Source organism: Danio aesculapii, chromosome 24, assembly GCF_903798145.1.
Source record: "Danio aesculapii chromosome 24, fDanAes4.1, whole genome shotgun sequence".
Taxonomy (NCBI): Eukaryota; Metazoa; Chordata; class Actinopteri; order Cypriniformes; family Danionidae; genus Danio; species Danio aesculapii.
In genome coordinates, this window is record NC_079458.1 from 20466180 (window position 1) to 20490446 (window position 24267).

The 24267-nt window shown below is 36.5% G+C and overlaps 2 protein-coding genes across 10 annotated transcripts in view; one reads left to right on the plus strand and one right to left on the minus strand.

The window, feature by feature from the left end:
* The window catches only part of atp8a2 (ATPase phospholipid transporting 8A2), a 135768-nt gene that overhangs the window by 51190 nt on the left and 60311 nt on the right, over positions 1 to 24267 (minus strand). For all 7 annotated transcript variants that reach the window (XM_056451197.1, XM_056451201.1, XM_056451199.1 and 4 more), the window contains 2 exons: positions 21965 to 22103; positions 19083 to 19147 (listed from right to left, as the gene is read on the minus strand). In XM_056451197.1, the coding sequence (XP_056307172.1) occupies positions 19083 to 19147; positions 21965 to 22103 (204 nt within the window). The remainder of the gene's footprint in view (positions 1 to 19082; positions 19148 to 21964; positions 22104 to 24267) is intronic.
* On the plus strand, positions 454 to 5340 carry LOC130218895 (uncharacterized). 3 transcript variants are annotated; one of them, XR_008836010.1, is made up of 2 exons: positions 454 to 1587; positions 4772 to 5340. XR_008836010.1 is itself a non-coding variant. In XM_056451205.1 (2 exons), the coding sequence occupies exons 1-2, from the start codon at positions 688 to 690 to the stop codon at positions 1389 to 1391; spliced, it is 645 nt and encodes a 214-aa protein (XP_056307180.1). In that variant the 5' UTR covers positions 454 to 687; the 3' UTR covers positions 1392 to 3048. The 3 variants fall into 3 exon arrangements, 1 of the variants encoding a protein (XP_056307180.1); XR_008836011.1 differs by having other exon boundaries at positions 4780 to 5340; XM_056451205.1 differs by lacking the exon at positions 4772 to 5340 and having other exon boundaries at positions 454 to 1138; positions 1198 to 3048.

A 24267-nucleotide genomic window follows, 5' to 3' on the forward strand; every position in this document is an offset into this window, starting at 1 on the left:
CAAACCACACTAACTGAACACTGCAGAGGCAAGTCCGTTTCACACACTGTAACCTAGCTGATCACTATTCAGAATTTAAGTTTTAATTAACAAAATGCCAAGAAAATGATAGACAGATAGCTGGATGGAGAGTGTAGAAATGAAAAATAAAAAATAAAACAAAACAAAACAAAACAAATAAAATAAAATAAAATAAAATAAAATAAAATAAAATAAAATAAAAAAAGGAGTTGGAAAACTTACAACAATTCAAAGTAAATGTAGAAATATATGGATGAAGGAATTAAATTAAAACTTAACTGGGAAAATATACAAAAGTTGTAGATAGCTGGATGGACAGTGTGTAGAAATGTCTAAACTAAAAAATAAATAAATAGAATTTGTGGGAAAACTTCAGCAATTCAAGGTAGATAGATACATGTAGGGCGTTTGTTTGGATTTTAGATTCGCAATTTACATTTTATCATAAAATACCTCCTCATTCACTAAATATTTATCTCTCCTACTTGGGGTGAACAATCCCCTAACACACTCATACAAACAAATCTACTTTTAAACGTTCTGTCTCTCGAGCATCCGCTTGTTGTTTGTAGCTTTAGCCTGCTAGCGCCGCTGGTCAGCTAAAGCTACCAAACTCTTTCACTCACTTATTTTCTCACTTTCTGGCTTTGCTCTTCACCTTGTACAATGTCGCTTGCGTGTCTGTCCTTGAGTGCAGGAGAGGCATCGATGGAGGCGCTGGAGCTGGAGCTGGAAGCGGTGGAGTCCCAGATTCGCTCGCTGGAGACGAAGCGAGAGGGCATCAGAGCACTGCTCTTAACCCGTACTCGCTCGTCTGAGGTAAGTGTCCGATACAACGACAATCTCCCAGTTTCTTCAACCCCGCGTGTTTCTCTGTCCAGGCCCAGCGCACCGAGGACGCGGTTCGCCCAGGCGTCGTTCACGCCGACACCCGGCTACCACGGCCCCTGGGTGCAGCCGCGTAAGGTGCTTGCCAGGTCCCGGGGCAGAACGTCTCCTCCTCCGGTGTTCGAGATCCCCACGGAGAACCGCTTCGCCCCTCTCCGCGAGACGGGTCGCGATGTTGCCATCATTGGCGACTCAATCGTCCGCCACGTCCGCTCCACTTCATCCAAAGGTAACAAAGTACGCACTTTCTGCTTCCCTGGTGCCCGAGTTAAGAATATTTCTGCACAGATACCTACTATCCTGAGCGCTGCCGAGAGCCTCGGTGCCGCCGTCCTCCACGTGGGGACGAACGACACCGGGCTCCGGCAGACGGAGATCCTGAAGAAGGACTTCAGGAGCCTGATCGAGACGGTTCGACGCACTTCGCCCGCCACGCAGATCATCGTTTCTGGACCGCTTCCTACCTACCGCCGAGGAAATGAAAGGTTCAGTAGACTTTTTGCTCTGAATGAATGGCTATTAACATGGTGTGAAGAACAGAAATTGCTCTTTGCCAATAACTGGAATCTTTTCTGAGAGCGTCCTAGGCTTTTCCGCGCTGATGGGCTGCACCCCAGTCGAGCTGGAGCTGAACTCCTGTCGGACAACATCACCAGAACACTTCGCTCTATCTGACTAGTAAGTAAAAATTCACAAAATTCACAATTTAGCCACACAGACTCCTATTCGTCCCACATAAATAACAGTAATGCATACCTAGCTAACCCCATAGAGACTGTGTCTGTTCCTCGTATTATTAGACCAAGAAACAAACGTACTGTGTGCTCCAGAAATAATCTATTAAGAATTAAACCAGAAAAAACACTAAAAAGTGAAAATACAAATTTCATGAAGCTTGGTCTCCTAAACATCAGGTCACTAGCACCTAAAGCACTTATCATAAATGAAATAATAACAGATAACAATCTTAATGCACTCTGTCTTACTGAAACCTGGCTGAAACAAAATGACTATATTAGTTTAAATGAGGCAACTCCTCCAGGATTCTTATATAAACATGAGGCTCGTCAAACTGGTCGTGGTGGTGGAGTCGCGTCAATCTTTAGTGATATTCTTAATGTTAATCAGAGAAACGGACTTATGTTTAGCTCCTTTGAAGTACTAGCGCTTAATGTTGTCCTTCCAAACACTATGCAAAAACCTATGTTATCTCTCGCTCTAATCACCATATACAGACCTCCAGGACCCTATGTCAATTTTCTAAAAGAGTTTTCTGATTTTATCTCTGACTTACTAGTTAAAACTGATAAAATACTAATTGTAGGAGACTTTAACATCCACATAGATGACGCTAACGACACATTAGGGCTCGCGTTTACGGACTTGCTGGTCTCACTAGGAATAAAGCAAAATGTTATTGGTCCAACTCATCGCCTAAAGCATACACTAGATCTAATTCTGTCTTATGGAATTGAGGTCACTAATGTAGACATTATACCACAAAGTGATGATATTACAGACCACTACCTCTTACTATATAAGCTGTGTTTACCTGAAATTAGCAGATCCGCTCCGATATATCGCCCTAGTAGAACTATTGTTCCGTCCACTAAAGATGAATTTATAAATAACTTACCTGATCTTTCTCTACTTCGAAATGCACCCGCAAACGCAAATGACCTTGATGTAGTAACCAGCAGTATGGATGCCATCTTTACTAGCACTCTAAATACTGTGGCACCCATCAAACTAAAAAAGGCTAGAGAGAATAAAACTACACCATGGTATAATAGTCATACCCGCGCTCTCAAAACAGCAGCCCGTGCCCTGGAACGTAAATGGAAAAAAACTAATTTAGAAGTCTTTCGAATTGCATACAAAGACAGTATGTCCAGCTATAGGAGGGCTTTAAAATCTGCCAGGGCTGAGCACCTCCGCAAACTGATAGAAAATAATCAAAACAATCCTAGATTCTTATTTAACACCATCGCTAAATTAACAAATAATCGGTCATCTTTGGAACAAAACGTTCCACCGCAAATTAGTAGTGATGACTTCATGAATTTTTTCAGTGATAAAATAGAAGGCTTTAGACAGAAAATAGGAGATATTAAACTTTCTGCACCGCCTTATACTTCAGATCCAGTAAACACGCCACTGAATCTAAATAACCTACAGTGCTTTAAAATCATAGAACAGGAAGAGCTAGACAAAATTATAAATAGCTCTAAATCAGCTACGTGTATATTGGACCCAATTCCAACAAAGTTACTGAAAGAATTGCTACCTGTTATAGGAGAACCTCTTCTTAACATTATCAACTCTTCTTTATCTTTAGGCCATGTTCCAAATCCTTACAAGTTAGCTGTTATTAAACCTATTATTAAGAAACCACAACTGGAACCCAGCAACTTAGCTAATTATAGGCCTATTTCAAACCTTCCATTTATATCTAAAATACTAGAAAAAGTTGTTTCTGCTCAATTATGCTCCTTTCTGCAGACCAACAATGTTTTTGAAGTGTTTCAGTCAGGTTTCAGAGCTCATCACAGTACAGAAACTGCATTAGTGAAAATAACCAACGATTTACTCTTAGCTGCTGACCAAGGGTGCATCTCGCTATTAGTTCTACTCGATCTTAGTGCGGCATTTGACACCATTGACCATGGTGTCCTCATTAATCGCTTAAAGTCTACAGGTGTCCAGGGACATGCCCTACAATGGTTTAAGTCATACTTATCTGACCGTTACCAGTTTGTAAATATAAATGGACAGCCTTCACAAATCAGCCCAGTAAAATACGGGGTGCCTCAAGGATCAGTTTTAGGCCCTTTACTGTTTACAATATACATGCTACCCCTGGGAGACATTATTAGAAGACATGGGATCAGCTTTCACTGCTATGCAGATGATACTCAATTATATATTTCAACTAAACCTGACGAGACGTCTAATCTGTCCAAGCTAACTGAGTGTATTAAAGATGTTAAAGACTGGATGACCAACAATTATCTTCTCTTAAACTCAGACAAAACAGAATTATTACTTATTGGGCCTAAATACTGTACACAGCAGATCTCACAACTCGACCTACAATTAGAGGGATACAAAGTTAGCGTTAGCTCTACTATAAAAGATCTGGGTGTCATATTAGACAGCAATTTAACTTTTAAAAATCATATTTCCCATGTCACAAAAACTGCTTTCTTTCATCTGAGAAATATTGCTAAGTTACGAAGTATGCTATCCATCTCAGATGCAGAAAAGCTTGTCCATGCTTTTATGACTTCTAGGCTGGACTACTGTAATGCACTGTTTGCTGGCTGCCCAGCATCCTCTATTAACAAACTTCAATTAGTACAAAATGCAGCTGCCAGAGTTCTTACCAGGTCTAGAAAATTTGATCACATCACCCCAATTTTATCCTCCTTACACTGGCTGCCTGTTAAGTTTCGTATTGAATTTAAAATATTGCTTCTTACATATAAAGCTTTAAATAATCTAGCTCCTGTTTATCTAACCAATCTTCTGTCTCGCTACAATCCAACTCGCTCTTTAAGATCTCAAAACTCAGGGCTTCTGGTAGTACCTAGAATAGCAAAGTCGAGTAAAGGAGGTCGAGCCTTCTCATTTATAGCTCCTAAACTCTGGAATAGCCTTCCTGATAACGTCCGAGGCTCAGACACACTCTCCCAATTCAAAACTAGATTAAAGACCTATCTGTTCAGTAAAGCATACACTTAGTGCACCACTTAGGGGGCTTCCACACAGGTTATGCATCTTGCTGATATACACTGTGAACATCAGCTACGCTAATTATTTTCTTTATTCTCCATTTCCACCTGGGGATACTCTTCCCGAGGCCCTCAGACTATGCAGAGTCACTGATTCGATCCAAGACCAACGACGAGATGATCCCAAGGTTTCCATATCCTGGACCTGGCCGAATCCTGAACAACTACTGCGATGGTCATGGAAGAGTGGAGAACATGAGACTGTTTCCTATGACGCTCCAGAGACAGACGAGTCTTCGCTGAGGCCAGCTTCCAGCCTCCGCCACTGAGACTGCAGCTCTGCACAAGACGTTTGGCCAGCGGAGAAATTAAAATGGTCGTGCCCAACTGAGTCTGGTTTCTCTCAAGGTTTTTTTTCTTCACTTCCGCCTTTAGTGAAGTTTTTTTTCCCTCTCCGCTGTCGCCACTGGCTTGCATGGTTCAGGATCTGTAGAGCTGCGCATCGATGGATTTGCTCTTCAGTATTTGGACTCTCAGTAGTGATTATTAAACCACACTGAACTGAGCTCAACTGAACTGAACTTAAACACTACAAACTGAACTACACTGTTCCTATTTACTGTGACCTTTTATGTGAAGCTGCTTTGACACAATCTACATTGTATAAGCGCTATACAAATAAAGGTGAATTGAATTGAATTGAACATGTAAAAAATATATGCATGAATAAATTAAACTAAATACTGGGAAAGTTTAAATTAGTTGTGAATAGCTGGACGGAGTGTAGAAATGTAAAATAAAATAAAATAAAATAAAATAAAATAAAATAAAATAAAATAAAATAAAATAAAATAAAATAAAAATTAAATAAAATATAAAATTAAATTAAATTAAATTAAAAAATAATTTTAAATAATTTTAAAATATTAAAATAAAATGTTTAAATAATAAAATTAAATAAAATTAAATGTCTAAATAATAAAATAAAAAATATAATATAAAAATAAAATATCTAAATGTCTAAATAATAAAATAAAATAAAATAAAACAAAATAAAAAATATTACAAAATAAAATAAAAAAATTAATTAAAATATCTAAATAATACAATAAAATAAAATGAAATAACAAAATAAAAAATATTACAAAATAAAATAAAAAAAGAAATTAAAATATCTAAATAAAATAAAATAAATTGAAATAAAAGTCTAAATAATAGAGTAAAATTAAATAAAACGTTTAATTAATAAAATAAAATTAAATTAAATGTAAATAATAAAATTAAAAATAAAATTAAATTAAATATCTAAATGTCTAGATAATGAAATAAAATGTCTAAATAATAAAATAAAATAAATTGAAATAAAAGTCTAAATAATAAAGTAAAATTAAATAAAACGTTTAATTAATAAAATTAAATTTAATTAAATTTAATTAAACGTAAATAATAAAATTAAAAATAAAATTAAATAAAATATCTAAATGTCTAGATAATAAAATAAAATGTCTAAATAATAAAATAAAATAAAATAAAATAAAATAAAATAAAATAAAATAAAATAGATCTGGGAAAATTTACACAAAATCAAAACAGACACACACACAGACAGACAGACAGACAATGATATTTAATGAAAGCTTATGACATCACTCATTCATACATTTCCAAGAAGTTTTGAGTAAAAGACTAAACTAATGAATCAATCCATCCCAGGGGTTCGGCTGATTTAAAAACAGCTTGAAAAACACTATAGTATGCAAGACTAGTACTAGTGTTATAAGGAGTGACAGCCTGTATGCTAGATAACTTGTCTGTGCTTACGAGATTTAAAGTGATATTTGATGACAGAAGTGGACAGACAGCAGTGGACATTCAAAACCCACACGTTTCACAGCTCCTCTATGATTTCTACCAAGACCTCTTGATGAAAACACTTGAGACACTCGTGTTTTACCCATTAAGGACTCATTTGGACTCCAGACTTCCCCTATTTTTTGGATGTGCTGTTCATTTTTTTCTGTGTCATTCCTTGAGTGATATCAGAAGTGAATGCATTTCACGGTCCAAACTAAATGTTATTTTCTGTACGTCTTTGTGCTGGGAACTGAATAGAGTACATGTTCTCACAAACACACATACAGTTATAAAAAAAACACACTACTGTACAAACACACACACACACACACACACACACACTGCAGCTTTGTTGTGTTCTCAGGTTCCTGCGAAAGGGATCTTATCACATTTATATATAGAATAGAGAGAAAGGCCCCTTTGGTGTTACATATCACAGATCACATTCTCCATTCATAGAGAAATCTCACACACACACACACACACACACACACACACACAAGTGAGTGAGACATTCAGGCCAACTGCTGTGACACTTGACAAGTCACCTTATCTGTTCAAAGACAGTTAAGCATGGCAGTTGTGTCATAAACAGTATAAACCCCTGATAAACCCACAACAGAGTTCATTTTCATTCTTCGCTTTGAGCTAAAAAGAAAACTACACACTGCTACGACTACTATACACACACATTTCTATCATAAATCACCTCTCTAGTAATGTTTATATCCTTGATCATGGATGTCTAGCCTTAATGTACTTGAACAAAGAAGACAGAACATCACAGACAAAGGGTGACGCCTCAGAGCCACGCCCACTTATTACATCATCGGCCTGGACCAATGGTAGGGCGAAGGTGTTTGGCAGACGAAGACTAAAATGTTTGCTAAGAAGTTACCAGTTCACTGAAAATGTACAGCTGAAGTCTAAATTATTAGCCATCCTGTGAAATATTGATTCTTTTTCAAATTTTTCTCAAGTGATATTTAATGAAGCAAAAAATTTTCACAGTATTTCCGATAATATTTTTTCTTCTAGAGAAAATCTTATTTGTTTTTTTATTTTTTAAAAACCGTTTCAAGTCAATATTATTAGTCCTGTTAAGCAATATTTATTTCCGTTTGTCTACAGATCAAACCATCGTTATACAATGACTTGCCTAATTACTCTTAATTAGCCTAATCAACCTAGTTAAGTATCTTGAAAAATATCTAGTAAAATATTATTTACTGTCATCATGGCAAAGATAAAATAAATCAGTTATTAAAACTATTATGTTTAAAAATGTGTTAAACAGAAATTGGGGTAAAAATATTCAGGGGGGGCTAATATTTTTGGAGGCCTAAAAATTCTGACTTCAACTGTTAGACCCAATTCCAATTTTACCCCTTAGCCCTTCCTCTTTGGGGTGTCCCAATTCTCTTTAGCTTAAAAGCGTAGGGCTAAGGGGTAGGGCTAGAGTACAAAGTACACAGTACAAAGACATGCAGACATGAATAGAATAAGCTAAATTGGCCGTAGTGTATGTGTGTGAATGCAGGAGTGTATGGGTGTTTCCCAGTGTTGGGTTACATCTGAAAGGGCATCCGCTGCGTAAAACATTTGCTGGATAAGTTGGCGATTCATTTTGCTGTGGAAACCCCTGATTAATAAAGGGACTAAGCCGAAAAAAAATTAATGAATGAATAAATGTTATGAAGACCACAACTCCCATGATTTCACGCTCAGCTGCGTTGTCATGAAAATATTTCACTGTTTGTTGTGAATACGCACCCTCTAGTGGCGAAAATGACTACATTAAATTTAACAACATTTTATAAAATAGTTTGTGAAATACGTTTCAACAATGTAAAACAAACAAATGTCAAAAGGAGGTAGTGCTGGTTCGAGCCTCAGCTGGGTCAGTTGGCATTTCTGTGTGGAGTTTGCATGTTCTCCCTGCTTTCGTGTGGGTTTCCTCTGGGTGCTCCGGTTTCCCCCACAGTCCAAAGACATGCACTATAGGTGAAATGGCTAGGCTAAATTGGCCGTAGTGTATGAGTGTGAATAAGTGTGTATGGATATTTCCCAGTGATAGGTTGCGGCTGGAAGGGCATCCGCTGCGTAAAACATGTGCTGGATAAGTTGGCGGTTCATTCCGTTGTGGCGACCCTGGATTAATAAAGGGACTAAGCCAAAAAGAAAATGAATGAATGAAAATTACAAGAAATAAACAATATTAGAAACAATATTTTTAAAAAACATAAATAATTTTTTTTTTTTTACATATCTGTCATATTCTGTCAATTATGAAATACATGAAATATTGCTTGGAGCAATAATTTGATACTTTTCACAAGTACTAAGAGTATGAGGGCTTATTTTCTTTGATAGCAAATTAAAAAAAGAAATACGTGAATAAATCTATTAATAAAAACTTCATATTCCTAAATTACTTCTATCATTGTTGTTACTAAGTATCATTGTACAACATCCATTGCGAAATCCTTCAAAAACCCTCTGCTTCTGTTTTTCACGGGTAAAATAACCTCATACAAATATGAAACCACAATGACCCCTGCACACAACACCATGCAAATCCCTTTAAATGCTAAAAACACCCCCTTTCTTAGAAAACAAACATGTTGATACCTGTATTGTCATGGCCCCTAATAGCGTGCGTGACAGAGAGATTTTGATCACATGATGGCTATCATGCTCATGCGCAGACCACTTACTGCTGCGTATGATATTTATATTACACAGAGGGAACAGGAAAGAGGAGCACAAACTGTGTGTGCATGATTAATGACGACTACAGTGAGTGTGTTTGTCTAGGTCATGTAATGCAGGCAGTGTGACAGTAAATGTGGAACGGAGCCTATCAGACAAATCAGTGTGCGTATGTGTGAGTGTGTGTCTGGGAAAGTAAGAGGGAATATGGAAAGAATATGCGCGACAATGGAAGGAGGCAAAGACAATGTTTGGATAAGAATAACTCAGTGTGTGTTACAAGGACAACAGCTGTCTGAATATGTGTGTGGGTGAGAGAGAGACAGCAGAGTGACAGATGGATCTTGTCACAAAGTCTGAGTCGAAAGCCATCATGTTTACCCAGGAGGCTTTGCTGGCAGAATTTGTTTTGACGAGATTGAGCGCCAAAAGGAGATCACATTACTCCTCACTCACACACACACACACATGCACGCACACACATACACGCACACACGCACTATTTTATGCTTCAACACACTAATCCTGTAAATTTGGGAGCTGCTGATAGACGGAGGAGGAGTTGTGGGGCAGGAGAGACAGAACAATTCAGACCAATCACAACAGCGACAACGATGAACTAATTAACCATTCAATTAAACAGATCATAATTGATAATAATGACATTTGTTTTGTATTGTTGATTAATTGTCTGTGCATTGTACATTGAATACATCCACCCGTCATGACACTTCACAATTTTTTTATTTAGTCGTTTTGCTTTAAAATAGGAAGAAAAGTATCATGTTTTTTTATATTAATGTTTATATTTAACAAATTTCTAGGTTTAGCAGGTTATATTTTAATATCTTGTTATTCTTATCCTCATGTTTGTTTTAATAAGCCTTGTTAAACAATCTTTTCAACTGAAGTGGTGGAGTGAGTAAGCTATCTTTATGCCACCAGAATACCTTAGTTTGCTCATCGCTTGTGTTTTGGACATAATATAGGCTAAACTATCATTTTATTCAACAACAGGGACCATTAAAAGGATTCAACGCTAAGGAATTTTTTCACTGGCCCTCCCAAAATTTTCAGTGGCCTCGCTAAAAAAAGAAGAAGTTCATAGCCACATATTTTAAATAATGTAACAAAAGCCAAACATAATAGTATACATACGATTTTTTTTCGGCATAACTTTTCTTTTTTTTTTTAAATCTGACAATTTACAAAATTACAATTGTGATGTAACTAAATTATTAACTGTATTAATATATATCGTCACCTAGGAATTATAAGGTTGTATCTGCGTTTTGAATGATTTTGAGATATTGAGCTTCAAAGTCTTTGCATTTCATAGCAAACAGTATGTGTGAAACATTTGTTTTTTTAAATAAAAAGTCTTAAAATGTAAACAACTTTTAAGTTATGTAAAAAACATCCCATAATGTAAATAAGTTGTCATTTAATAAGAATATGTCAATAACTTCAATTTTGACCTTCATAATTCTTAATTTATACCATAATTCTAAGGGGACGATATATATATATATATATATATATATATATATATATATATATATATATATATATATATATATATATATATATATATATATATATATATATATATATATATATATATATCGTCCCCTTAGAATTATGGTATAAATTAAGAATTATGAAGGTCAAAATTGAAGTTTGTATATATATATATATATATATATATATATATATATATATATATATATATATATATATATATATATATATATATACAGTTGAAGTCAGAATTATTAGCCCCTCTGAATTATTCACCCCCCTGTTTATTTTTTTTCCCCAATTTTCGCACATCGCAAAATGCGGAAAGTTTTCTTTACATTTGGCGTGCATTATTTAATTTTATAACACTTTCATCACCAGGCCCTGACTCCTTATTTGCATCTAATACCCCAGTTTGTCATGGGGGCATGATTGAAATGTTCATGAGTTCAAATTGAAACAGTCGAACTGCAGTTAAAGTCAGGCATCCTGCTGATTTGATTCAGAAGGGCACTTTTTTGTCAGACGGCTCACCGGTCAGGTATACATCCACGCTAAAATATCACGGTGAATGTCATCATAGCTTGCGTAGAATAGACTAAGCTCCCAACTCAACTTTGAGAATAGATTAACGGCGATATTTTTTTTTAATCGCCGATAAGAGTCTCGCGTTGACGCAGCACGAAAACGGCCCACCATTAATATATATATATATATATATATATATATATATATATATATATATATATATATACACACACACACATATATACACACACACACATATATATATATATATATATATATATATATATATATATATATATATATACACACACATACATACACACACACACATTAATATATATATATATATATATATATATATATATATATTTTTTTTTTTCTTTTCATGTGTGTGAAAATGCGCACTTTAATTTTGACAACCAAAGACATCGTCACCAAATATAAATCAGAGAGATAAGAATTTCTCATACATAGTTGTGTGTAGCTCTCATTCAGTTGTCAAGTTATCTATTCAATTAATTGATTTATTTAAAAAAAAAAAAAAAACGTTGGCTAGAATTATGCATTATAGGCTTAAATTACAGAGTCATAACAGATGGACCGAGACTGCAGTCAGATCACGAAGCAGATCAATGCTGATCTTTCTTTCAAGGTGTCAGTGCAGAAATGAACAAAACAATAGGCCTAATACAGAATATTATAAGATTAAAATTTGGAAAAATGATCAGATGTCAATTTGTCTAACAGATAAACAGCACTCGGTAATATTTCAGCATGCTTTCACTTTCATATTCGACATGAAGCGCACATTTGTCGATAGAAGTGACATACCGCCCTACTCATCATTATCTCCTCATATATATGGCTATTACATGTGCACAATACACTGTCATATAGACTGGTTCGTTAGTTTGTTGGATCGTTTTGCTTTCTCACTAAAATCGAGCCGAGACCACCTCATTCTGGCGATCTCAGACCGATTGATTTGCTATTGTGGGATTCACATACGCCAAATGAAGCACGCTAACTGGGCAACCGAGACAGGTTCCGAAATTAACGTCTAGTTGTGAAAGCATCCTAATACTTTTGCGATTGACAAACAGTCACAGCCAAATTAAAGTTTAGTGACAAGGCAGCGAGGTTAAAATCCTGTCTAGTGTCCACTGTCCTGAGTGTCTCGCACAGTGGCCCAAGCCATTGGGCAGTCCTGTTTCAAGTCGAGCCTTGAACAGAGATGTATTTAGAGTTGTATTTTCAAGCTTTAACATATATGAAGGCACAGGCAGAAATCAATATCAACCTCTGCACAAACAGATGAGTTTTATGAAGTGTATTGGCATCCTTTAACTCGAGAGAAATCACAGTAGGAGCTGAGTGACATTACACAATGTATAAATGTCACAATACTGTATATACACTAAACCAGGGCTATTCAATTAGATTGTCATGGGGGCCAGTTCATGAAAAGCAACCAAAACGAAGGGCCGGAGAGATATGACTTGCAATATGAGTGAAGACACAACTGCATAAACTGTATTTTGGCTTCTTAAGACAACCACGTTGTATTTTCTACATTAAAATGTTAATATATTGTATTTTGAAACTACATAATATCAGTGCATTGTACAATAGGCTTTTTTAACAAACATTCAAATGTTGTATTTCAGAGCACAACAAAAGCAGTGTATTGCTTAAGTAGGCTTCTTCTACATTCAGACACATTCATATGTTATGTTTTGAACTGCATAACCATTATGGATGCAACAATTATAGATTTTGGTTGTACGATTATAGTCTGAAGAATAATCATGGTTTCACGGTTATCAAGTCTAAATGTAAATTTAAGCTATTTAGATTAACTGTTGTTATCATCTGCGTTCATACATACACAATCATTTGAATAATAATTCATCTAACATATATTTTGTTTACACTGCACTGAAAGCCACGCACAACTCTCACCGCTACAGCGTACAATGTTTTCTATGCTGCGTGCGCCCGGAGAGCCGCGAGCACAATGCACCGCTTGCGTGCGCATATTGGCATATATTCTTACATTAGAAATAACAAACTTGCACACGGAAAAGACGTGATATGGGAACAACCCGCTGCTATAGTTAATCCAGTGTGCGTGCGTATTAGCCTCTGCGTAAAAGTTCAGAACTTTAAACTGCGCACGGGTGGCAACTTTGTTTAATTGCAGCAGTTTCGTTCCGTGCAACAGAAATGCGGCTTAGAGAAGCCTTTACAATTAATTAACCACGACGAATTAAAGCGCAGTTAATAGTAAAATCGGCTAATCGTTGCATCCCTAATACCAATATCAGTGCATTGTACAAAAGGCCTTTTCTACAAACAAATCCAAATGTTTTCGGCTGCCCGCACCACTCGCTTATCGTGACTCAGGCTCTGCGCAGCCTTCAATTGCAGCTTGTTGCTGTATTAAACAGACACATGTCACTTCATACCTATAGGGGTCGTTTTTTGACTGAAATAAATTTATTTTTGATGTCTTGGTCACACTATTTGGAGGGCCGGAACAAATTGCCTCGGGGGCTGGGTTCGATCCGCTGGCTGCCAATTGAATAGCCCTGCACTAAACTAGCAAAAAACACATTTAAACAGACCTTATTGGAGATGGTGCTGACTAAACTTAATCCGTATATCCTGCATTTTGTGTTCTGATGAGCTGCGAACTTCTCCTTTTTAGTTTTCCTTCCTCTTCCTTTTTCAAAATAAGAGTCCCACTAACATGGTATGTTTAATACGAGCTTTAAAATAAGGGAAAAATATAATTGTTCCAATCTCAATAGGAAATGTTGTGGCCAATCAAAAGCTGCTTGGGTTGTGCATATTAATGATCACACATTAATTGTCAGAGTCAAGTTCCAATTGGCCTGATTATTACCTTGATTTTACCATAACAGGAATTACATGAGAATGATTTAACAGTGGTGTTTGGTTTGAGGCTCATGTTATGTCATTTCCATCTACTAAACTTATTACTCAGCTATGCTTATGCTGCCCTGTTAAACTTATTTATGAATTATACAGACGTATAGACAGACAGAAAGGCTGTGATGAAGGACTGTGATTTATTGGTCCAACTGTGTGTTACATGAAACGGCAGCTGTCACACACTCTCTTTCATCCACACACTAAACTCTCCACATCTTCCACACACTAACACACACACACACACAGCTGTGACATTATAGGCTCACCCCAGCTGTGTCTGAGATACTGTGGGTTATTTTAAGTTCCCGGTGAGATAAAAAAAAGATCCCGAAATGTCAACCTTTTACTATGCCTTTTACTAGCTGCATCAAAAGTACAAATAAAAGGCCATTAAATGCTCATTCAATAAATCCCATATTGTGCCTGGATAATTTCCAAAAGTACAATATATATATATCGATTCCTGAAATTGGTGGCTCATTGGAAGCAGAACAAAAACAACACTATTATTTATTATCACCATTCATTGTGATTGTAAAATCTTGTTCGCCCAAAGGGTTTAGATTGAGCCTAATGGAACTATTCAAACTCTCCTAAAATGTTCATTTACATGTCATCTGAAAATAGATCTGCGAGTTTGATATAAGCAATCCAATGCTTCTGACGGGGTAGCTTTGCCCTTTAGCCATAATTATATTCATAATACAGCATGGCCTCTAAAAGTCTCTTTCCAACAACAACAATTAGACATTCATCTGAACATACTGATTTGATTTCACAAACTGGAAACAAAGCGAGCCAGAAATCTGCCAACAGTGTTTTTACAAACCGTTATCAATGTTTCATTCTAAACAAAAGAGGGAAAAAATTTTTTGAAATCTTCCCAAGAGCTTTTTTTCTGGAGCACGGTTCAGTCTGTGTTTGTGTTTTTATGCGTGTGTGTGATGCTCTACTGTCTGGAAGAACATTCTCAAACATCTGAGAGTTTACAAGCTTCCTACTATGACTATCTTTGCCTGGAAGTAATTAACCTTGAGTTTGTGAAAAAAACAGAAGAGTTGAAAAACAAGATTAAAGAGGCACAGTAAAATTGCTAGCTATCATAATTCACCTTTTTAACATACTGAATGCAAGCAACCTGATTTTTTATGCATACTGCAGATAATACATGCACTTCATTTATTTTTTGGTCCATAAGATTCAAATAGCGATTGAAGGGAATTGATTATAAGGTAAAAAATGGCCAAACATACAGTGCATACAGAAAATATTCATAGTGCTTCACTTTTACCCAATTTTTTTATGTTACAGCCTTATTCCAAAATGGATATAAAAATATTTCATAAAAATAAAAAAAACTGAAAAATCACATGTGCATAAGTATTCACAGCCTTACATATTTACACAGCCTTACATACATATTTATGAGTTTGTTATTTCAAATATAGACGTGCGTTAAGCACAAGCTAGAAAGCGAAACCGCTTGCGCTCTAGACAGCCTTGTAAAATAACTATGGGGCACAGGGAAGATTCTGCTCTTCTTCTTGGCTTTGTGGCTGTTCATCAAGATGATGACAAGGTTTGTTTGAGCTCGAGTCAACCATGGTTCATTACTATAGACAAATTACCATGTTTGTAAACATTTAGGATGCACGCACAGGGAGGTGGCAGAAAAAAAACGGAAGTGCTAGCATTTACAGTGAGGGAATGACATCCGATGCGATATAGAGTTCAATCTCATTGAACAATCTCATTATACAATCTCATTGAAGCTCCAAGTATTTTAACAAGAGAGAAGCTAACGGCCTACATGTCTTTGGATGCCTACAATTTAGTTCTGTGTGGTCATGTGCAAGAAATAATGTTCCATGATTACCAGATTCAAAACTGTAGTGCTAAAAACTGAGATTCTGCCCAGCCGAAGACAAGGAAAGAAGACAGAACTTTACAAGGCCTGGGTATTTAAACACCAACAAGCAAAACAACACCATTCTGACAGAGAACTGCACCTGTACAGCAGGGTATGTGAACTTACACATAGAGGTAAAGTTGGTTTTATATTCCCACATTCTGACTTTCTCCTTAATAATATATTTTCTAAATAGCAAAATCATGTTAGCAGCCAATGACTATCAAAGTACAACATTGTTCACAGTCAAACAAACAGTGTTAATGTTGTTTTCAAGTCACACTTGCAGGTTATTTCAGACCGAATATTCAAAGTGCCGTGATAAACAATATAGGGACTGTGTCACAAGTTGTCACTGAATGAATGTGTGAATATAAAGCCAACTTTACCTTAATAACTTACACTTTCACGTTTCATTCTTAGCATTCAGTGTCCGCAGTTTAATTAACCATATGTAACTGTTTTTGCTGAAATCATTGCTGCAATCAAAAATGAGCAATGTGTATGATTCAGCATCGTGTGAACTTACCTTATATGAAATGAGAACTGCAGAGTCCAGCATTTTTAATTAGACCATCACTTCATTCAGCTCTCTTTTAGCCAAAGACAACTGCAGGTGGCATTAAAGCAGTGTGGTGTATCGTAAAAGATAAGGAATTTGGCATCCGACTGCACAACACGATATGTTGCCATTCCAACCGGTCTCTTTTTGCAACCGGGGAGCCGTGTGACGTAGGTTGGTAATTTGTCTATATGTTTTTATTATTACAGTGTAATGTCTCGACTGTGTATTTAAAACATGGCGATTCCTTTGTTTTCATTCTGGCTTGTGCACGAGCGAGTGACGCATCTCTGTAGACCAATAGCGTTCAGCTGCACGTCTTGCTCCGCCTTTAGGTACTCTTTTGCCGTGCTAGTTACCCTTTGCAAAAAGTAGCCAAAAAGTGGTACAGTATGGTTCGCTTTTTTGGCCTGTTTCCACTGAGCGATACGGTACGGTTCGGTACGGTACGATTTTATGGCCGTTTTCACTGTCAAAGGGTCCCTAAAAGCGAACAGTACCGTACCACTTTTTGGTCACCCTTTGCAAAGGGTACCAACAGGCCCAAAGGGTACCATAAGGCGGAGCTAGACACGCACCTGAATGGTATTGGTTTACAGAGATATGTCACTCGCAGAAGCAGGAGAATGAAAACAAAAGAAGTGCCATTTTTAATACACAGCTGAGACATTACACCGTAATATATACATATAATAACAAGCCATAGTCGACCTGAGCTCAAACAAACCTTGTCATCATCTTGATGAACAGCCACAAAGCCCAAAAAAACAAAATCTGCTGTGTCCTGTTGTTGTACAAGCCCGTCTAAAAGCGCGAGCGGTTTCACTTTCTCCAGAGAGCTCGCCGTGCGTCTATATTTGAAATAACGACCTCCTTGAGCTCATATTAATAACGTGTGCATGAAGAAGCCCGAAAAAACAAAGGAGCAAATGATTCTTTCAGCAACCTAAAAGATGAACGAACTGCCATGTTTAACTACTATCCTCATCTTTTGGACTATTATAAACTGAGAATGATGGAATTACTCTCTAACAAGAGGTCACATGTGCTGGTGAAGATTAAAGACACATATGAGAGGTTTGCTCTGACTGTGGGCTATATTTTGTGTTGTTTTTGAACCCAAACAAGGATTAAATGTATGTTGTGTGTAGTTTTTCTGTAATTGGTAACATATAAGTAAAGGGTCTGTATGTGTTCATATATGTTGCATACATTTTTTTATTTTATATAATCGCAGACTTTACAGTAGGCTATTTCATTGATCTGCAGTTATAATCAAATTATGTTCATAGAAAGGTTAGTAATGAACATTTATACACATTATTTATGTGTGTAAACCCTCTGTTTTGTGAAAAGTGCTTCTCATATGATATGTGAATGACCTGTACAGCTTTACTGTGACATTTCCCTAAGTAAAAATGATGTCGTCTGAAACTTTCTGTCGTACACCACACCCACCAAAAGGGTACCCATTTGGCAGTGGAAACGCAAGCTTGATAAAGGTGACCCGGACCAAACCATACCATACAGTATCTCTCAGTGGAAACGGGCCATATATGTTTTCATAGCCTTTTAATATTAACATTAGTTTAATAATAATGTTATTCTTTCACTGGACAACATTGGGCAAGATATATCTTTAAAAATAATTATAAAAATAATGTATCACCTGTACATGCATAAACATCAAAAAACATACATCAAATAAACACGGTGGCTCAGTGGTTAGCACTGTCGCCTCACAGCATGAAGGTCGCTGGTTCGGTTCATGACTGGACCAGTTGGCATTTCTGTGTGGAGTTTGCATGTTCTCCCCGTGTTCGTATGGGTTTCCTCCGAGAGCTCCGATTTCCCCCACAATCCAAAGACATGCAGTATAAGTGAACTGGATGAACTAAATTAGTGTACGTGTGTGTGTGTGTGTGTGTGTGTGAATGTGAGAGTGTGTTTCCCAGTACTGGGTTGTGGCTGTAAGGGTATACGTTGTGTAAAACATATGCTGGATAAGTTGGCGGTTCATTGTGCTGTGGCAACCCCTGATAAATAAGGGACTAAGCCGAAGGAAAAATAATGAATAAACATACTTTGAAAGTCTCCTCAAACAATTCCACAAACGACCCAGAGACATTAGTTCAACTGAAAAATGGCCTGAATGAGCAATTCATCATTTTCTCATGTGCTTCTATATGTCATAACGAGTGTGTGTTCAGCCCATATGTGTGTTCATGCGATCCATCATGCCTTTCATCATGTTCTCGATGATGACACCAGACACCTTAATTACCTTCACCTGTACCAGAACAAAAAAAATATGGACACACACTTTCCTCACCCATCCACACCCAGTGTCCTCTCTGTCTCACACACATATATAAAAAACACAATATGTACTCACATCCAGGGAATCTTCATTGACTATGATGAGGGACATGCCATGTGAAACCAGCCTGCAGGAGTAACCTGAAACACAGAGGAGGGTTTCAGTAAAAGCACACATACACACCCCAACAACAACTTAACCTCTTTGTATATCTGTCATTACCCACTAACGCTTGTCTGCTGTCTGCTGCTTTATCTCTGCTCTCACCCAATTTATTTGGAGCTGTCTGTCTGCAGCGCCCGTCTGACTGACTGACTGCCTATCTGACCGTCCCATTAATCTGGGAGTCAAGCTTGTGTGTTTTCAATCAGTGTCTGTTTGATAGTGTATCGCCTCAAATGCGTGTCCCTGTCAAGCTACTTTAAAACAGCTGTCGTGATTTAAGTTAAGATGGTAACACTACAATATGACTCATGTAGTTAAAGTTAATTCATGCATTTGGTGACACGAACAAACTGCAATACATTTATTAAAGTATTCATTCAGGTTTGGTAATGAAAATACAGTTGTTCATTGTTAGTTCATGTTAACTCACGGTGCATTAACTGATGCAAGTGTTTAATTTTAATAATGCATTAGTAAGTGTTGAACTATGTTTAATTAATGCTGTACAAGCGTTGTTCATTGCTCATGGTAGTAAATGCATGTATGCGTGTTGGCCAAAAACAATAAAAGTGTAATATAAACTCATCGGCCACTTTATTAGGTACACCTCGCTAGTATCGGGTTGGGCCCCTTTTTGCATTCAGAACTGCCTTAATGCTTCGTAGCATAGATTCAGACTGGAAATATTCCTCAGAGATTTTGGTCCTTATTGACATGACAGCATCACGCAGTTGCTGCAGATTTGTCGGCTGCACATCCATGATGCGAATCTCCCGTTCCACCACATACCAAAGGGGCTCTATTGGATTGAGATCTGGTAATTGTGGAGGCCATTTGAGTACAGTAAACTCATTGTCGTGTTCAAGAAACCAGTTTGAGATGATTTGCGCTTTATGACATGGAAGTAGCCATCAGAAGATGGGTACACTGTGGTTCATAAAGGGAGGGACATGGTCAGCAACAATACTCAGGTAGGCTGTGGCATTGACACGATGCTCAATTGGTACTAATGGGTGCCAAGAAAATATCCCCCACACCATTACACCACCACCAGCAGCCAGAACCATTGATACAAGGCAGGATGGATCCATGCTTTAATGTTGTTGACACCAAATTCTGACCCTACTGTACCATCCGAATGTTGCAGCAGAAATTAAGACTCATCAGATCAGGCAACATATTTTTCCTTCTATTGTCCAATTTTCAGCTGGAACCAGTCTGGCCATTCTCCTCTGACCTCTGGCATCAACAAGGCATCTGCGCCCACAAAACTGCCGCTCGCCGATACTGCCGATATTTTCTCTTTTTCTAGAGATGGTTGTGAGTGAAAATCCCAGTAGATCAGCAGTTTCTGAAATACTCAGACCAGCCCGTCTGGCACCATCAACCATGCCATGTTCAAAGTCACTTAAATCCCCTTTCTTCCCCATTCTGATGCTCGGTTTGATTTGTGGCAGATCATCTTGACCATGTCTACATGCCTAAATGCATAGTGTTTCTGCCATGTGATTGGCTGATTAGAAATTTGCGTTAACCAACAGTTGGACACCTAATAAATTGGCCGGTGAGTGTAGATTAAATCCTCCATTTGCATTAAAACGTGTCTGGTTTCATTTTCTTCTTTTCAGAGCAATATAAAAACGAATCGATCCTTCATTTTTACAACGACTTGAAAAAGACGCCCATTAAAGTTTAATTTAATGCAATATTAAACTATTAATTAAATTAAACTAGTCATCTTCAATCTTTGTACTTTGCCATTAGGCCACTAAGTTTAGTACATTTGTTAGCAAGAAGTTTTAAAATGATTTTGAAAGATCATAAATTTATATATTCTAACAAGTGCAGGTCAGAATAAGTAAAAAGTTTCTATTTTCATAGATGGTTATGCTGAATGACAAAGAAATATGATTTGACTTATATTAGGACAAAAGTCTCTGTACTTAATATAAGATTTGTATTAACAAAAATATTCTTTGTAAACTAAATATGATGTGGATGCCAAAACAATATGTCTAGTCTTTGACCCATATAATAATATATATAAATAGAATATAGAATAGTAAAATATAAATAAAACAAACTATGTTTACATATACAAATAAGCAATGTCTTTTTTATTTATAATTTTAATTTAACTTAATAACATAAAAAAAGTTAAGACATACATAAGATGCATTATGGTCAGTTTGTCATACATATTTTATTTATATTATATTTAAGTTGGAAAATGACTTTAGGTATGCCAATAACAAATATTTAAGAGATAAATATTTGCTGTTTTTGCATGTGCAAATAAAATAACCAAAAAGCTCAGTTTACCAGTTTCACACACCTGTTTTTTGAACAGGTGTGTCTTCATGTCATCAATGCTGAAAAAAAAAAAACAGCTTAACCAGCCTAAGGTAGATTGCTTGTCTGATTTAAGTGGATTAGCTGGTCTCTCTGTCAACCGACAATTGCACAAAACACTTCCAAAACCAGTAAAACAGATCAACAGGCTTTTCAGCAGCTTCTCCCACTGATGCCAAATAAATGCAAAGGAATATATGCTTATTATTATTATTATTATTATTATTATTATTATTATTATTATTATTATATACGTTTATCCATGCCATGAATGATCCTCTGATATCCCATCCACAAGAGCCCGATCATGTAATAATCGGTTATGGATACATTTCCTAGTAGTATCCTTCTAGGAAATGTAATCTAAAAAAAACTGTTGTCTCACTTAAATGCATAACTTTGGCTTGTAAGAATGTATCTACTGTATGTTCAACACACACCGATATTGATGGCCGTCTCCTGTTTGTCTCCGGTCAAAACCCAGATCTTGATGTCGGCTCTCATGAGTGTTGCGATGGTTTCTGGGACTCCTGCTTGCAGCCGGTCTTCAATCGCAGTGGCACCCAAAAGCAGGAGGTTCTGTGTGTAGAACAAATGGAAGAAGAGATGGAAAAAAAAAATACTAAAATGTTATTAAATCTAATATTTAATTAATAATAAATCAATAATTTAGTATTAACCTGTCATTTAAACTTTAAAAGTCTAAATGATACAGTAACTTCCCCATATTAAGTTGAATTGGAGTTTGAATGAATCTGGACATTAGTTTGTTGTGTTTTTATTGGTTTACTGTACACGTTTGCATTTTTTTATTATCCATTTATTATGCAATTGTTATATTCTAAAATCATGTGTTTTGTATACAAAAGCATATAAAAGAAATTAAATTACAGCAATAAATAAATTCTTCAGATTTTTTAAGTCCTTGTGAATTGGAAGCTGATTTTTATTTCAGTATTATGCAAATTTTCTAACTGAAACTAAATATTGAGTAGGGGCGAGGCCTTCTTGTTGAACTCCTCCTCTCATCTTTCACTCACAGCAAGCTAATGGTTGGAGGGGTGTGGCTAAGCATGTTTCGCCCAAGCTGTCAAACTGACATCAGAGAAGAACTGCCAATCCACAGTTGAAGCACATGGTTTAGAATTTGTGTACCCAATTGACTTAAACTGCATGTCTTTGGACAGTGGGGGAAGCACCCGGAGCAAAGCCATGCCAGCACAATGAGAACATGCAAAGTCCACACAGAAATGCCAACTGACCCAGCCGAGACACGAACAGGTGACCTTCTTAAAATAAACATTTTACATTTAGATTTCATGTAGATCTAAATATTTAGATTATTTAGTAAACCATTTAGTTTACTGAAACCTGACTGAACAAAACAAAAAAGTTCATTTAAGCAGGATTAAAACTAAAGCTAACATTAAAATGAATGATCCCTGCTAATAGTTATTTCTGTATACGAAGGTGCAAAGAACACACGTCAACTTGCAAGTGGCTGTGGTCTTTTATATGCAGCTTTTAGTTCAACACAAGGACACAACATAGTCGGCTTTTGTTGCTAATTGTTATTATATGTTGAATTGGTGTGGAATGGCTATATATGTGGATATTTATGTACATGTATATACAGTCAAGCTGAAATTATTCACACCCCAAGCAAACTCTGACTTAAAGTTTTTGTTCATATGTAAATAAAGCTGAGAAATATCTTTTTTTCCCAGAACGAGGACTCTTTTACATCATCTTATGGTCTTTTAAGAGAAGCCGGTGTCGTTTCCGGGTCAAAAAACACTTGTTGGTTGAATAAAAGTCCAAAACTTTAAGTTAGAATTTGCCAATGGTATTAATAATTTCGAGTTTGACTGTAGATACGATTGAATTATTTTTCAATAATCTCTACAAACAAAAAAGTCCTAAATGTGATTTCTTTGAAAAGCTCTTCAAGATTTGCAGAATGTGAGTAATCGTTCATGTTTCGAAAAAACCTCAATAATAAATATAAACTTAACACAGCCACACAAAAATGTAAAAAATACAAAACAATTGAATCGTTCCCACCTTCTCACTCCATCTTCACTCATTCACATGAATTTATGGTCCCATTCTAATGACTGTGTGTGTATGAGGTGGAATATTTGAGAGTTATTTGTGAGTTTTTTTGCTGTATTTATGCAGATGTAACACAGCGGTGTTGTTGACTTTGGTTTTATGGGGCTCTTGGCAGACCGGTGCAGGTAATTATCCTCGCTGTGGTGAAGCAACCCCTCCTCAGACTACTAATCTGGGCCAGAGCCCTGAAAACACACACAAACTGGAGTTTCACTGCTCTATATAACAGCGTCTGTGTCCTGGGGCTCAGGTCTGTGTAATCCGGTCTGATAGGAAGGCACTGGCTTTATGGCTTGTAGCGGTTAATGAGAGAACAACAGAGCACCACCTTCTGCACAATACCAGTTCACAGGTGTCAAATGTAATGTCAGAGCGCCACCTGTTGATCAGCCTGAGCACTGCAGATAGAGGCTTACTGAAGCATTTACTGAGCACAAATATTACTGTTTTTATCAGTGCACTATGAAATGTTCTGTTTAGATGGTTCAATGTTTATAAAAGGCTCTTCTGTACAAAAAAATTAATAAATTATGAAGTACAAGCACACAAGAAATATTCAGTGTTTTTGAGATACTTGAATCTGTTTTTACAAATGATCTAATAGTTTAAAATAAAGTGCAAGTAATTA

Coding starts and splice junctions, on each gene's coding strand:
- LOC130218895 (XM_056451205.1), top strand. CDS start 688: ATGTCGCTTGCGTGTCTGTCCTTGAGTGCAGGAGAGGCATCGATGGAG. Junction 1,139..1,197: donor CCGCTCCACTTCATCCAAAG/GTAACAAAGTAC, acceptor ATTTCTGCACAG/ATACCTACTATCCTGAGCGC.